The sequence below is a fragment of the Babylonia areolata genome, chromosome 13 (genome assembly GCF_041734735.1).
Source record: "Babylonia areolata isolate BAREFJ2019XMU chromosome 13, ASM4173473v1, whole genome shotgun sequence".
NCBI lineage: Eukaryota > Metazoa > Mollusca > Gastropoda > Neogastropoda > Buccinidae > Babylonia > Babylonia areolata.
Genome location: NC_134888.1, coordinates 21785093 through 21801848, shown reverse-complemented (window position 1 = coordinate 21801848; position 16756 = coordinate 21785093). Strand labels below are relative to the sequence as shown.

Genomic DNA, 16756 nt, shown 5'->3' with positions numbered 1-16756 from the left:
TCACTGGAATGAAAAACAACCTGATTTTGATTTTTATGAAACTTTGCTGTATGCAGAGCACAGGAACAGGAGTCAAGATGGCTGCCGTCAAAAGAGGGCGCTAGTCAGGGGTGCGACGGGAGGTAACCTACTTCTGGAGGTTATCGGCCGTAGCTACTTTCGTTTTCTCCGCATAGGCGGGTAGTAGTTTGCACAGGACAGGAATCAGACCCCTGCTGGAGTCTACACTAGTGGGTCACGGTTAAGTTAGTGGAGTGATGGCCTAGAGGTAACGCGTCCGCCTAGGAAGCGAGAGAATCTGAGTGCGCTGGTTTGAATCACGGCTCAGCCGCCGCGGATATTTTCTTTTCCCTCCACTAGACCTTGAGTTGTGGTCTGGACGCTAGTCATTCGGATGAGACGATAAACCAAGGTCCCGTGTGCAGCATGCACTTAGAGCACGTAAAAGAACCCACGGCAACAAAAGGGTTGTTCCTGGCAAAATTCTGTAGAAAAATCCACTTCGATAGGGAAAACAAATAAAACTGGCACGCAGGAGAAAAAAAAGAAAAAAAAAGGGTGGCGCTGTAGTCTAGCGACGCGCTCTCCCTCGAGAGAGCAGCCCGAATTTCACATAGCAGAAATCTGTTGTGATAAAAAGAAATACAAATACAAAGTATGTTACTTAAACGTAATCTTAAGAAAAAAAAAATCCTTTTAATCTGACCCTGCAGGATGGTGTGCACACGGGGCACGGGGAGGCGCTGAGCGAGGCGGTGCGCGCGTCACTGCAGTGTGACAACGTCATAGCGGTGGGCCTGAACTGCACGCACATCCGCTACGTCACCCCTCTCCTGCAGAGTCTGTCCCACCTGGACCTCAGGGTGCCCGTGCTGGTGAAACCCAACCCGGGGGGCGTCACTGGGTGCGTGTGTTTTATATCTGTTTATCTGTCTGTATCGATATAATATATTTATATATACTGCACTGTACTGTGTTGTGCTGCGTTGCCCTGGATTATATTGTATTGCGCTGTGTTGTACTGCACTGTGTTGTGTTGTGTTGTGTTGTGTTGTGTTGTGCTGTATTGTGTTGTGTTGTGCTGTACTGTGTTGTGTTGTGTTGTACTGCGCTGTGTTGTATTGTTATGTGCTGTATTGTGTTGTACTGTGCTGTGATGAATTGTGTTGTGTTGTGCTGTGCTGTGCTGTGTTGTGTTGTACTGCAATGTGTTGTATTTTTATGTGCTGTATTGTGTTGTACTGTGCTGTGCTGAATTGTGTTGTGTTGTACTGCTCTGTGCTGTGCTGTGTTGTGTTGTGCTGTGCTGTGTTGTGTTGTGTTGTACTGCTCTGTGCTGTATTGTGTTGTACTGCGCTGTATTGTGTTGTGTTGTGTTGTGCTGCACTGTGTTGTGTTGTACTGCGCTGTGCTGTGTTGTGTTGTGTTGTGTTGTGTTGTGTTGTACTGCACTGTATTGTATTTTGTTGTGTTGTACTGTGCTGTGTTGTGTTGTACTGCGCTGTGCTGTGTTGTGTTGTGTTGTGTTGTGTTGTACTGCGCTGTGTTGTATTTTGTTGTGTTGTACTGTGCTTTGCTGTGCTGTGTTGTGTTGTGTTGTACTGTACTGTGCTGTGTTGTGTTGTGTTGTACTGTACTGTGCTGTGTTGTGTTGTGTTGTACTGTGCTGCGCTGTATTGTGTTGTGTTGTACTGTGCTGCGCTGTATTGTGTTGTGTTGTACTGTGCTGCACTGTATTGTGTTGTGTTGTACTGTGCTGCACTGTATTGTGTTGTGTTGTACTGTGCTGCGCTGTATTGTGTTGTGTTGTACTGTGCTGTGTTGTGTTGTGTTGTACTGTGCTGTGCTGTATTGTGTTGTGTTGTACTGTGCTGTGCTGTATTGTGTTGTGTTGTACTGTGCTGCACTGTATCTTATTGTGTTGTGTTGTACTGTGTTGTGTTGTGTTGTACTGTGCTGCGCTGTATTGTGTTGTGTTGTGTTGTACTGTGCTGCGCTGTATTGTGTTGTGTTGTGTTGTACTGTGCTGCGCTGTATTGTGTTGTGTTGTGTTGTACTGTGCTGTGATGTATTGTGTTGTGTTGTGTTGTACTGTGCTGTGATGTATTGTGTTGTGTTGTGTTGTACTGTGCTGCACTGTATTGTGTTGTGTTGTGTTGTACTGTGCTGCACTGTATTGTGTTGTGTTGTGTTGTACTGTGCTGCACTGTATTGTGTTGTGTTGTACTGTGCTGCACTGCTCTGTGCTGTATTGTGTTGTGTTGTGCTGCTCTGTGTTGTGTTGTGTTGTGTTGTGTTGTACTGTGCTGCGCTGTATTGTGTTGTGTTGTACTGTGTTGTACTGCTCTGTGCTGTATTGTGTTGTGTTGTGCTGCTCTGTGTTGTGTTGTGTTGTGTTGTACTGTGCTGTATAGTATTTTGTTGTGTTGTACTGTGCTGTGCTGTGTTGTGTTGTGTTGTACTGCACTGTATAGTATTTTGTTGTGTTGTACTGTGCTGTGCTGTGTTGTGTTGTGTTGTACTGCACTGTATAGTATTTTGTTGTGTTGTACTGTGCTGTGCTGTGTTGTGTTGTGTTGTACTGCACTGTATAGTATTTTGTTGTGTTGTACTGTGCTGTGCTGTGTTGTGTTGTGTTGTACTGTGTTGTACTGTGCTGTGCTGTGCTGTGTTGTGTTGTGTTGTACTGTGCTGTATTGTGTTGTGTTGTGTTGTACTGCACTGTATTGTATTTTGTTGTGTTGTACTGTGCTGTGTTGTGTTGTGCTGTACTGCTCTGTGCTGTATTGTGTTGTGTTGTACTGCACTGTATTGTATTTTGTTGTGTTGTACTGTGCTGTGTTGTGTTGTGTTGTACTGCTCTGTGCTGTATTGTGTTGTATTGTGTTGTACTGTGCTGTGATGTATTGTGTTGTACTGTGTTGTGTTGTGTTGTACTGTGCTGCGCTGTATTGTGTTGTGTTGTGCTGTGCTGTGCTGTATTGTGTTGTGTTGTGCTGTGTTGTGTTGTGTTGTACTGTGCTGCGCTGTATTGTGTTGTGTTGTACTGTGCTGTGTTGTATTGTGTTGTGCTGTGCTGTGTTGTGTTGTGTTGTACTGTGCTGCGCTGTATTGTGTTGTGTTGTACTGTGCTGCGCTGTATTGTGTTGTGTTGTACTGTGCTGCGCTGTATTGTGTTGTGTTGTACTGCTCTGTGCTGTATTGTGTTGTATTGTGTTGTACTGTGCTGTGATGTATTGTGTTGTGCTGTGCTGTATTGTGTTGTGTTGTACTGTGCTGCGCTGTATTGTGTTGTGTTGTGCTGTGCTGTATTGTATTGTGTTGTGCTGCGCTGTATTCTATCGTGCTGTGTTGGAGGAAGGTGGCTTATCGGTTAAGACGCTCGTCCGTGAGGTACTGGGTCCAAATCCCGCTCTCTGGCACCCTTTCTCCAAAGTTTGACTGGGAAATCGAACTGAGCCTCTTGTCATTCAGATGTGATGATAAACCACGCTTAGTGCACTGAAAAAGAACCCATGGCAACGAGAGGGTTGTCTTCTGGCAAAATTCTGCAGAATATATATATATATATATATATATATATATATATATATATATATATTATATGCGTGCATTTAATGCCTGACTGACAGAGTGCAATGGGTTATGCTGCTGGTCAGGCATCTGCATAGCACATGTGATGTAGTGTAGATGTGTGTGTATATATATATATATATATATATATATATATATATATATGTATATATGGATTTTGTTCGAACGAACTGGCATCTCCTAGAGAAGCGGAAACAGGAAACGGAAACGATCGGTCACAATGTGGTTTGTGTCTCATTTTTGTTTCCCTTGCTCCGCCAGAGACGCCGTGTCGGACAGCCCCTTGGAGTCACGGGCCAGGGAGTGGCTGGACCAGGGTGCCACGTGGCTGGGCGGATGTTGTCACTACCTGCCACGTCACATCGCCGGCCTGCGTCACTTCCTCGACTCCCAGCCTGACGTCACGCTGCCTGGACTGCGTCTGTGAAGGGGGAGGGTGAGGGGGTGGAAGGGTGTGTGTGTGTGGGGGGGGGGGGGGGGGGGGGGGGGGGGGAGACAAAAAAGAAAAAAAGAAAAGGAAAGTAAACGTCATGGATTGCCTTTCTTCTATCTCTCTCTGTGTCTCTGTCTGTCACTGTCTCTGTCTCTGTCTCTCTGTCCATTATAACAATGTTACTATTCATATGTTTATCCAGATTGTACCTCCTCCGACCACACCGACCCCCGACCGCACTAGACCCTGCCCTGCCCCCCAACTCCTCCCTCCCCCCCCCCCCCTCCCTTCCCATGTGTTTGTGTAATGGTCTGAGGCCGATGTACACAATAAACCATTTCCCTTGTCTTCTCTCTCTCTCTCTCCCTCTCTCTCACGATCAGTTGTAACGGGTCATATGGCCTTTTCAGTAAAATTCTTGCGTTCTTGCGTTCTCTCTCTCTCTCTCTCTCTCTCTCTCTCTCTCTCTCTCTCTGTCAGATGTGAGCGATGCTGTGTCTCTCAGTCTGACGCTGTGTTATACTTGTACATTAAACATGTACTAAGTATAACAACATTAATTATATGCGTATATGTTTGTGTGTCTCTTAGAACAACGGCAGATGTGTTAAGTCGGCCAAAGTGCTAATGCCTTCACCGTTGGAAAATAAAGATTCATTCATTCATTCATTCACTCATTCATTCATTAATTCTCTCTCTCCAACCTTATACCATTCCTGCCAGCCCTCAGCATCCATACGCGCTCGCCTTTAATTAATTGTTCAACAGCACAGAAGGTAGGGCTGGGAAGAGCATGCAGTAGAACCGGTTTCCCCCTCCACCCTTTGACTTGTGCTTTGTTTTTTTATTTTCTTTCTTTCTTTGCGCAAATTTCTTCAAAACGGAACAGAGTCTCTGTGGGCCTTTCCAAATACAATAGACCGAGCAACACACTAGATGCCACGTTCTTGGCATCAGAGATCTTTTCCCATCCCTCTTGCGGCCAGTCAGTGGCGGCTGTGTGTGTTTGTGTGTATGTGTGGGTCTGTGCTTTTGAGTGCGTTTGTGAATGCGCGAGAGTGAAATTGCACACAAGTGTCAGGAGAGATATGTGTACGTGTGTGTGTGTGTGTGTGAGGGGAGGTGGGAGTGCGGAGGGAGGTGGGGTAGAGGATGAGGTATGTGAGTGTATGCATGCCTACACTGTGGGAGCAACAGGATATTGGAACGTGTATATATATATATATATATATATATATATATATATATATATATATATATCTTTGTATGTACGTGTGTGGGGTTGGGGGTGGGAGATATGGGCGTATGTGTGTGTGCTTGTACAAGTAAGTGTTCATCTCTGTGAGTGTGTGTTTGTGTGTGTGTGTGTGCCGTGGAAGCTGCGATACGTAGACTAGAAATAAGTGTGTGGAGGAGGGGGTAGAGGAGGTGCAAGGTAATGTGTGTGTGTGTGTGTGTGTATGTGTGTGTTGGAGCTCATGTACGTTTATATGTATTTGACTGTGCTTTCATATGTGCTTGTACAAGTAAGTGTTCATCTCTGTGAGTGTGTGTTTGTGTGTGTGTGTGTGTGTGTGTGTGTGCCGTGGAAGCTGCGATACTTAGACTAGAAATGAGTGTGTGGAGGAGGGGGGTAGAGGAGGTGCACGGTAATGCGTGTGTGTGTGTGTGTGTTGGAGCTCATGTACGTTTATATGTATTTGACTGTGCTTTCATATATGTGAAACTGCATGTCTGGTGCATTTCTGTTAGGCATGTGTGGGTGTATGTGTGAATGTGTGTCTTCATATTTTACATTTATTTGCTTATTTATCACCATTGTTGTCTTATTTATTTATTTATTTATGTTTTATTATTATCATTTTATTAGTATTACTAATATTATTACTACTACCTTTTTCTATATTATAATTATTATTTATTTATTTATTTATTTATTTATTTATGCAAGCTTATCTATTATTTATTCCCCCGTTGGTTTTTTTTTTTTTTTTTTTTTTTTTTTTTTTTTTTTTTTTGTGTGTGTGTGTGTGTGTTCTCAAGGCCTGACTAAGCGCGTTGGGTTACGCTGCTGGTCAGGCATCTGCTTGGCAGATGTGGTGTAGCGTATATGGTTTTGTCCGAACGCAGTGACGCCTCCTTGAGCTACTGAAACTGAAACTGAAACTTTCTTTTTTTTTCTTTTTCTTTTCCTTTTTTTTTCTTTTTCTTTTTCGCTGTGCTTTAATTTTTGTTGTAGTTGCTAAAAAAAAAAAAAAAATCAAAAAATCATTTGATCATTTTATCGCTCACGTAATGAATTGTTGTGAATAGATAACAACGCTGTTTCGGTTGTGTGTGTGTGTGTGTGTGTGTGTGTGTGTGTGTGTGTGCTTCTTCTTCTTCTTCTTCCTCTATGCAAACTGCTGGTTGGACATTGTCGTTTTCCTATAGCCCCCCCCTTCCCTCCTTCCCCCCCGCCCCCCCCCCCCCCCGCCCCCCCCCCCTCCCCCAAAACCCCTCCAAACCCTCTCCTCCGCCCCCCAACAACCCCCTCCCTCCTCCCGCTCGCCCCTCACCACCTCTCCCTGACCCCTTCCCGCTGTAATGTTATTCGGTGATAAGAAACTCTAGGGAGAGCTGGACAGTAAAAGGTCTTCAGAGAAGAAGTCCCCCTCAGTCAAGTGTTTCGGTCCCTTAACTCCTTACACTCAAAGGGGGCCAGGGCCGCACCCAGGTCATGATTCCTGGAAGCACCTTTTTATTTTTTTTATTTTTTTCTGTTTTCCTGGCCTTCAGCAGGTTCGAACCCGCGCCTCCAGGCTGTTTTGTTCACGGTTTGATAGGCGGTTTTGTTGTATTCTTTTTTTTTTTTTTTTCCTTCTCCTTCTTCGTCTTCCAGGACGTCAGATTTAAGTGGTCTTCTTTTCACGGTGATTCACAAACGGACGGGATAGTTCAAAGTTACAATATCGCATGGTATTGTAGATATGAATCGTGAGGAATAAAACCGATTACATAGATATGTGTGTGTGTGTGTTTGTGTGTGTGTGTGTGTGTGTGTGTGTGTGTGTGACCAGACCTGCCAACTGCTTTTGAGTGAATTTCAGATGTATTGGAAGACAGCTTTGGGAGATAACGCAACAACGATTGTCACCATATTTAGAGCTCACATCAAGTAGCATGTACATAAACCTTTTCAGTTCACTGTCAAGACACGTATCTGTTCATTTTCGTGTGTTGGTACGCGCGTATGCGTGCGCGGCGTGCTCGTTCATGTGTGTGTATGAAACTAGAGAGAGAGGGGGGGGGGGGGGGGGAGGGGGAGGGGCTGACTATACTCTATATGCGGTATTTCTGAACGGAATCTATTTTTTTTCCTAACTGAAGAATAGTTTTACAATATATATATATATATATATATATATGTATATATATATATTTACTATTGTCATGATTGGGACTGTTGGCCGAAGTCATTGAAGTCAGCCTCTCTCTCTCTCTCTCTCTCTCTCTCTTTCTCTCTGTGCATGTGTGTGTCTGTCTCTGTCTGTCTCGCTCTATCTCGCTTATCAGGACAAAAGTGGATCCACGTATAGCCCAACAAACAGGATCTCGACTATAAATTCACTCTTTTCTTTGAAAGACCTTGTGTCCTCTGTGTGTGTGTGTGTGTGTGTGTGTGTGTGTGTGTGTCGGCGCGTGCGCGAGAGCGTGTGTGTGTGTTTCGGGGAGGGGTGGTGTGCGCGTGTGTGTGCATGAGTATATCTATTGTGTGTCAGTATGTATGCGCGCTCGCGCGCGCGCGCGCGCGTGTGTGTGTGCGAGCGCGCGAGTGTGTGTGTATGTGTGCGTGGTTGTGTATGTATTTGTGTGTGCGCGCGTGTGCATGTCTGTGTATGTGTGTGTGTGTCTGTGTGTATGAGTGTAGATATACATACGTGTATGTGTGTACTGATGTGCATGCATGTGTGAGTGAAGGCGCATCTGTATATATGCCTGTATTTGTGCATATTCGCAAGCGCGTATCTTCATGCGTGTGCGCACATGTTTGTGTGTCTGTGTGTGTGTGTGTGCACGTGTATGCATGTTCTGAGAGAGTACGCCTATGTGTGCTCCGGCGAGTGTTTTAAGTGTGTATGTGTGGGAAGTGTCGGTGTGCGCGCACGTGTGTATGAGCATGTGGGGGCAGTGGTGTTGTAGGTGCAGTGTGTGTGTGGAACAGGGAAAGGATGGTTCATTCTTGAGGGGTTGTATGCGCTCCTGAGTGCCGGTGTGCGCGTGTCTTAGCATGTGTGTCTGTATCCGTGCGCTCATGTGTGTGTGTGTGTGTGTGTGTGTGTGTGTGTGTGTGTGTGTGAGAGAGAGAGAGAGAGAGAGAGAGCGTGTGTATACGCATTGCGGAAGTCCGGACATTATGTTTGTGTGTGTAGATGTGCGTTCTGATTTCTGTGTTTTGTGTAGCAGCATGAATGCTTGAACAAGTGCGCGCATGTGTTAGATCAGTTGTTTGTGTGTGCGCTCCGTGTGCAAGAGAGCGCGTGCGCGCGTGTGTGTATGAGTGTGTGTGTGTGCACACGCAAGCTTGGGTGTTCGTACGAGTCTTGATGCAGACGCTTGTTTGCATGCGCCGTACTTTGGGACCTTTGTGTGGGCTAACAAGCCTGCGCGCGGGGTGCTAGTGCAAGTGTGAGCCGCGCTAGCAGTGTGTCTGTGAGCGTGTGTGCGCGCCCTGCAGCCACTAAGAGGAGAGAAGAAGACGAGGGGTGCTTTTCTTTTCTTCTCTTCTTTTTTTTTTCTTTTATCTCTGGGAAACTAGCACAGTCCAGGAAGCTCTTGACGTACATTGGCAAACAAAAAGCTTTTTAAAAAAAAAAAAAAAAAAAAAAAAAAAAAAGAAGATAAGACGGCGTTCACGGAAAAAGACTGACAATTATTGGAAAGAACTCAGCTCCCTCCTTCCACCCCCCCCCCCTTTCCTCTTACCTCACCCAATCCAACCCACATAAAAAAAAAAAGAAAGAAAGAAAGAAAAAAAAATTGGTGCGTACAGGAAAAGGTACCCCATGTATCCTGCCCCCCCCCCCCGCCCCCCGGCCCCCCCACGCCCCTCATCCCCCATCTCCAGCCCTTTTCCTCCTACCTCGCCTAACGACGCCCGCCCCCCCCCCCCCCCACACACACACACACACCATTTATATTTATATTTACATTGTTGTAGGTTAATACTTGTTGATATGCATATACATATTCTCCTTCCCATGACACCTCATTCAATACACACCACAATCTCTTTAGACTTTTTCTTATAATATACTTTTCCTCTGATACATAACATGAACACTTTCTCTTCTTTTTTTTTACACTAATATTCACATGCATTCCCTTTCCTTTATCCACTACTTTGCTCCTTTCTATGTAAAAACACTTATAGTGAATAGACGTTAAACTGAAGAAAACACACACAACAACAACAGCAACAACAACAACAACAACAACAACCCACTACAGTAACTGGCAACAAACCTATTGACAAGCTGATCCTTGTCGAAGAGCGATCAGCACAGCATGAAATTTGAGTGCAGCTGTACGTTGTACGCATTCTTCAGTGGTACGGGTTTTGCTGAACAAAAGTGACGGGCGCAATAAGCGTTGGACTGTCAGTCTGAGGGTCTGAACGTCTTGGCTTATTGCACAACTCTATGCAGGCTGTTATGTGTCGTTAGCGTTATCCCTCTGTCTCTGTCCCTGTCTGTGACGGGCGCAGTGGCCGAGTGGTTGAAGCGTTGGACTGTCGGTCTGGGTGTCCCGGGTTCGAATCACGGTGACGGCGCCTGGTGGGTAAAGGGTGGAGATTTTTACGATCTCCCAGGTCAACATATGTGCAGGCCTGCTAGTGCCTGAACCCCCTTCGTGTGTATATGCAAGCAAAAGATCAAATACGCACGTTAAAGATCCTGTAATCCATGTCAGCGTTCGGTGGGTTATGGAAACAAGAACATACCCAGCATGCACACCCCCGAAAACGGAGTATGGCTGCCTACATGGCGGGGTAAAAACGGTCATACACGTAAAAGCCCACTCGTGTGCATACGAGTGAACGCAGAAGAAGAAGAAGAAGAAGCTGAACAAAAGTAATGCAATACCCAGACCGGGAAGCAGTCCAGACAGTTTCAGTATCAGTATCAGGTTCTCAAGGAGGCGTCACTGCGTTTGGACAAGTCCCATATACGCTACACCACATCTGCCAAGCAGATGCCTGACCAGCAGCGTAATCCAACGCGCTTCGTCAGGCCTTGAGAAAAAAAAAGAAAGAAAGAAAGAAGAAGAAGAGAAAAAAAAAAGGCCCAGACAATGAACGTTGACTGGTATCCTGACCTGTAAGCTCTGTCTTGTCTTGTCTTGTCTTGTCTTGTCTTGTCTTGTCTTGTCTGTGAGGAAGGTGGCAAAATGGTTAAGACGCTTATCTGCCATTACAGTGTCCGAACAGCGCACGTAAAAGAACCCACGGCAACAAAAGGGTTGTTCCTGGCAAAATTCTCCTCCCAGTGTGTGCAACCTTGCCGTGGTTGGGGGGCTTGCGTGTCTCAATAACCCTGAGAGCTATGCTGGCAGGAGATTCGTCTCCTGGTAGGGCCACCCAAGTCAGACAGGTCAAAGGGTAGAGACCAGACGAATAGTACCCACTGGTCCTCCAGGTTGGGGGTTTGAATTAGGCTAACAACCCGGTTCTGTAAAAAGAAGACTGTTACAGAAACTGCAACAACAAACTCTGAGAACTGCTTGGTCCAGGAGGGGTACTCTCTGGTAGAGCCCATGACGCGAGCTGGTGAAAGCCCTTGGGAAGCCAGTGCGCCGACAACTCTTCTGACGACCAAGGCCAAAACCAGGATAGGGACCTGGAACATCAGAACCCTATACGAGACAGGCAAAACAGCTCAAGTCTGTCGTGAGATGCAAAGGTAGAAGATTCTAGGCCTATGTGAGACAAGATGGACAGGATCAGGAAGAACGCAACTAGTGAGTGGAGACACCATCATCCACTCTGGACAGGAAGAAGGCCAACCCCACACCCACGGAGTAGCGTTGCTGATGACACCCGAAGCAACACGAGCACTGCTGTCCTGGGAGCCTATGTCACCAAGGATCCTCACAGCACGCTTCAATTCAAAGGGCAGGAAAGTTACCATCATTCAGTGCTACGCCCCTACCAACGTGGCAGTCATCAAAGAGAAGGATGATTTTTACCAACAAGTCCAAGCAGTCATAGACAAGACACCCAAAAGAGATATGAAGATCCTCATGGGAGACCTGAATGCCAAGGTAGGCGCCGGCAACACAAACAGAGAGCTCATCATGGGCAGACACGGCACTGGAGTACAGAATGAGAATGGAGAACTTTTCATGGAGTTCTGCACCTTCAATGACCTGGTCATTGGAGGCACCTTGTTTTCCCACAAGACCATCCATAAGACCACGTGGGTTTCCCCTGACGGCAAGACCGAGAACCAGATCGACCACATCACCATCGGTCGTAAGTGGAGACGAAGCCTGCACGACGTCAGGGTAAAGCGCGGCGCAGACGCAGCATCGGATCACCACCTGGTTGTGGCAGCACTCAAAACCAAGCTGAAGGCCTACAACGACCAGGCCGCAAGACCATCGCACAAGTACAACGTGCACAGCTTGAAGGAGAAACTCAAAGCAGAAGAGTTCAAGATTGAATTGAGGAACAAGTTCAGTGTGCTTTCCCAACTCCCAGAGGACTCAATAGAAGAACATTGGCACAGCCTTCGAGAGACCTGGACAACAACTTGCAAAACAGTCCTGGGCAAGAAAACGAGGAATCACAAAGAGTGGCTATCAACAGACACCTGGACACTCATCACTGAGAGGAAGCATTTGAAAGACCAGATCAACTGCATGCAAGATCAAGCCGAGAGACATGAGCTACAAGCACAGTACTGGGAGACGAACCGACAAGTAAAGCGAAGTGCGAGAAAAGATAAAAGAACCTACATCGAGGAACTGACAGCAGAAGCTGAGAGTGCAGCAGGTCAGCGGAACATGAAGCGCCTGTATGAGATCACCAGGACACTCTCCGGGAAAAACAGCAACCCAAGCCGGCCCGTCAAGGACAAAGACGGAAACACCATCCTTGGCGAAGAACAGCAGAGAGCAAGATGGGCGGAGCATTTCAAAGAAACGCTCAACCGACCAGCACCACCCGCCCCACCAGACATCCCGCCACCTACCAAGCTCCTCTACATCAACACCAACCCTCCCAGCAAGACCGAGATCGTCAAGGCCAAGTCCCTCAAGTCAGGAAAGGCAGCCGGCCCAGATGGAATTCCACCTGAAGCTCTGAAGGCCGACATCCAGACTTCAACTGAGATGCTGCACCCTCTCCTTTGCAAGATCTGGGAACAGGAGCGAGTGCCAAAAGACTGGAAAAGAGGACATCTGGTAAAGCTGCCAAAGAAAGGGGACCTTTCATCCTGCAACAGCTGGCGGGGAATCATGCTGTTGTCTATTCCGGGCAAGGTACTGAGCAGAATCATTCTTGAGAGACTGAAGAACGCTTTGGACAAGACACTTCGGGACGAACAAGCAGGCTTCCGACAAGATCGCTCGTGCACAGATCACATCGCAACCATGCGCATCATCATCGAGCAGTCCCTGGAGTGGCAGACCCCCCTGTACACAGTCTTTGTCGACTTTCAAAAAGCTTTTGACAGTGTCGACCGAGATGTCATCTGGAGACTGATGTACCACTATGGATTTCCACCAAAGTTTGTAACCATCATCCAGCAAATGTACGAAGACGCCACCTGTCAAGTGATCCACGACGGGAAACTGACGGAACCTTTCAGTGTGCAAACCGGCGTCCGTCAGGGTTGTTTGCTCTCACCGACCATTTTCCTGATGGTGGTTGACTGGGTCATGAGGCAGTCTACAGCAGATCGGAGGACAGGCATCAAGTGGACTTTCACTAAACAGCTGGAGGACCTAGACTTCGCAGATGACTTAAGTCTTCTCTCCCACAGGCAGCAAGATGCGCAGGAGAAACTATGTCGTGTGGCAGAAGAAGCTGAGAAGACTGGACTCCAAATCAACATTGGGAAAACAGAGGTCATGAGGGTCAACAACAAGAAGCAAGATCCAGTGCAACTACACCAAGAGAACATCAAGGAGGTTGACAAGTTTGTCTACTTAGGCAGTGTTGTCAGCAAAGACGGGGGGACGGACGAAGACATCAAGAGCCGTATCAACAAAGCAAGACACGCCTTCAACACCCTTCGACCAATCTGGAGATCGACAGCCCTCTCAATCCGCAACAAGATCCGGATTTTTAACACCAACGTGAAGTCGGTTCTACTCTATGGCTCAGAGACGTGGAGAGTGACAAAGACCAGCACCCACAAGCTTCAGACATTCACCAACAGATGTCTAAGAAACATCCTGAACATCAGATGGCCAGAGGTTGTCTCCAATGAAGAACTTTGGAACATGACAAAACAGGCCCCACTGGAGACGGAAATCAAGAAACGGAAATGGGGATGGATAGGCCATACACTACGCAAGCCTGCAACAAACATCACAAGACAGGCTCTTGATTGGAACCCACAGGGGAAAAGGAAAGTTGGCCGTCCGAAGCAGACCTGGCGGAGAAGCATTGAGGCAGAGACAAGGGCGGCCGGAATGACGTGGGCCGAACTGAAGAGGACCAGCCAGAGCCGGGTGCGTTGGAGGAGTGTTGTTGCGGCCCTATGTTCCCCACGGAATCAAGAGGAATAAGTCAAGTAAGTCAAGTGGCAAAATTCTGTAGAAAAATCCACTTCGATAGGAAAAACAAACAAAACTGCACGCAGGATAATACAAAAAAAAAAGAAAGGGTGGCGCTGTAGTGTAGCGACGCGCTTTCCCTGGGGAGAGCAGCCCGAGTTTCACACAGAGAAATCTGTTGTGATAAAAAGAAATACAAATACAAAGAAAAACGAGGGTCTAGGTTGGAATCCAGGTCTCCCCCTTTTCTCCCAAGTTTGACTAGAAAAAACAACAAGAACTGAGCGTCTAGTTCTTCGGATGAAGAAGTATATTGCCCATTGTCATGCAAGGAAATAAGCAATATACTAGAAATAGACTTTTATAGATGCTTGAGTTCAAGTCTAAAACCTCGCCAGTTGACTCTCTCAGACTTTGGTTCGATTCGCAGACCAATTGTGAGTTTAGCTCTCAGACTATTATCAAATTCATTTCGGACCAAGTATTGTTCTAATGTCAAGTGCACATGCTTTAGTAACCTGACAGTTAAGCATATAATTTTTGACTGTAGCTTGATGAAGCCTTACGTACACAAAAGTGTGGCTTCACAAGTGACTGAGAACGTTGATGTTTTTGACTTTTTTGCAATCGTTATCAGTTGTTTCGCTTGTCAGTTTAACGACTTCTGTTTTACGAAGTCCTTTAAGCAAGTTCCTGTAACTGTATTTAGATTTGTTTTTAAAAATTTCACCCTCATTTCACCCTCATTTGCCCAGTTTCCCTCAACCCTCCATTCATTCACATCTCCCACCCCTTCTAAGCGATAATACTCATATGTATTTATAATACATTAACAAAATGTCTTCAATCACCGATATGTGTGACGGGACATTAAACGGATGAGACGAGAAATGGAGGTCCCGCGTACAGCATGGACTTTGTATTTGTATTTGTATTTCTTTTTATCACAACAGATTTCTCTGTGTGAAATTCGGGCTGCTCTCCCCAGGGAGAGCGCGTCGCTACACTACAGCGCCACCCATCTTTTTGTATTTTTTCCTGCGTGCAGTTTTGTTTGTTTTTCCTGTCGAAGTGGATTTTTCTACAGAATTTTGCCAGGAACAACCCTTTTGTTGCCGTGGGTTCTTTTACGTGCGCTAAGTGCATGCTGCACACGGGACCTCGGTTTAGCGTCTCATCCGAATGACTAGCGTCCAGACTACCACTCAAGGTCTAGTGGAGGGGGGAGAAAATATCGGCGGCTGAGCCGTGATTCGAACCAGCGCGCTCAGATTCTCTCGCTTCCTAGGCGGACGCGTTGCCTCAGGCCATCACTCCACTGAAAAAGAACACGTGACAACAGAAGTGTTGTTCTCTAGCAGAATTCTGTAGAAGAAATCCACTCTGATAGATACACAGATGTTTATGCTTGAACTCAAGGTCTGACAAGCACGTTGGGTTATGCTGCTAGTGAGGCATCTGCCTAGCAGATGTGGTGTAGCGTACATGGATTTGTCCGAACGTAGTGGCGCCTCCTTGAGAAACTGAAACTGTGACTCAATTAAATTTCCCTACTAAAACTAGGCGTACGATTGCTCAGTGGTTAAAACGTCTGAGAGAAAGGTGACTCAGTCCTGAAGTGGCGACCACCCTGGAGGCGCGGGTTCGAACCTACTGTGGACCAGGAAGAAAACGAAGAAGAAAAAAAAAGGCGGCAATACAAGGGCATCCAGGTGTCATGACCTGGGTGCGGCCCGGCCCCCTTAGAGTGTAAGGAGTTAAAGACCGAAACACTTGACTCAGGGGGTGTGGGGGTGGGGTGGGAGGGGGGACGCCTTCTTCTCTGAAGACCTTGTACTGTCCAGCTCTTCCTAGACTTTCTGATTTTCTGATCACAGTGAGGTGACCGCCATTGCTATGTTCATGCCATGACGCCTGTATATATTATCTGGTGTCGATTGCAAAGTTCACCCTGACGACGTGTCCCTTGCTATGTTCACTGACACACACACACACACACACACACACACACACACACACACACACACACACACACACATATATATATATATATATATATATACAACCCCCCTGCCACTTCCTTCAACCTCATTTTCTTTCTTTTTAATTAAGCGAATGTTCTGTAGCGTTTATATGGGTCAGCTTTGCAGAAGACCCGTTTTGGTGAGGTGATGTTGCAAGTGCTGCCATTGAACAGATTGCATTCAGCCACTGTGCAACAACAGCAACAACAGCACCACCAATAATAATGATAATGAAAATAATAATGATGATGATGATGATGATGATGATGATAATGATAATGAGACTACTACCACGACTACTACCACCACCACCACTACCACTATTACAACTAATGATAAAACTACTGCTACTATTACTACTACTACTACTAAGAAGAAGAAGAAAAGATTGAAAATACTGCTACTATTAAGAAAAGAAGGAGGAGAAGAATTATTTATCTTATATATATACATTTATAACACAAGCAGAAGCAAGCTCTAAAAGCCTTTGCCAGTCCAATAGAGACTCAACGTGTCATGGGTCTGAGGTCATCCGATCTCCTGTTTTGTTTGTTCAGGTTTCCTTCTTCAGTTGTGTATGGGCGTCCTGTGCGATTATCAAGATGGTTACATTACCTACCAGGGCATTGACCTCCTTTGTCTTCGAAACATGTGATACGCCCTCTCCTTCTGTCACGCACACACTCACACACACACACTCACGCGCACGTAAGTACTTCGTCGTGCATAATCATCAAGTAGTTTTCCCCACTTTGTAAAAAAAAAGCACCAACAAAAACAATGTGAGTCTTTGTAATAACCCGGTGTTCGGTTGTGTGTGTGTGTGTGTGTGTGTGTGTGTGTGTGTGCGCGCGCATGTGTGTGTGTGTGGTGTGTGTGTGTGTGTGTGTGTGTGTGTGTGTGTGTGTGTGTGTGTTAAACTTTAACATTTTGTATTTGT

The 16756-nt window shown here is 46.2% G+C and overlaps 1 protein-coding gene across 1 annotated transcript in view; it reads left to right on the top strand.

The window, feature by feature from the left end:
• Positions 1–16756, top strand: part of LOC143289140 (betaine-homocysteine S-methyltransferase-like) — a 41461-nt gene that overhangs the window by 8364 nt on the left and 16341 nt on the right. The window contains exons 7-8 of the mRNA XM_076598024.1: positions 714–904; positions 3856–4030. Of these exons, the coding sequence (XP_076454139.1) occupies positions 714–904; positions 3856–4021 (357 nt within the window). The 3' untranslated portion in view covers positions 4022–4030. The remainder of the gene's footprint in view (positions 1–713; positions 905–3855; positions 4031–16756) is intronic.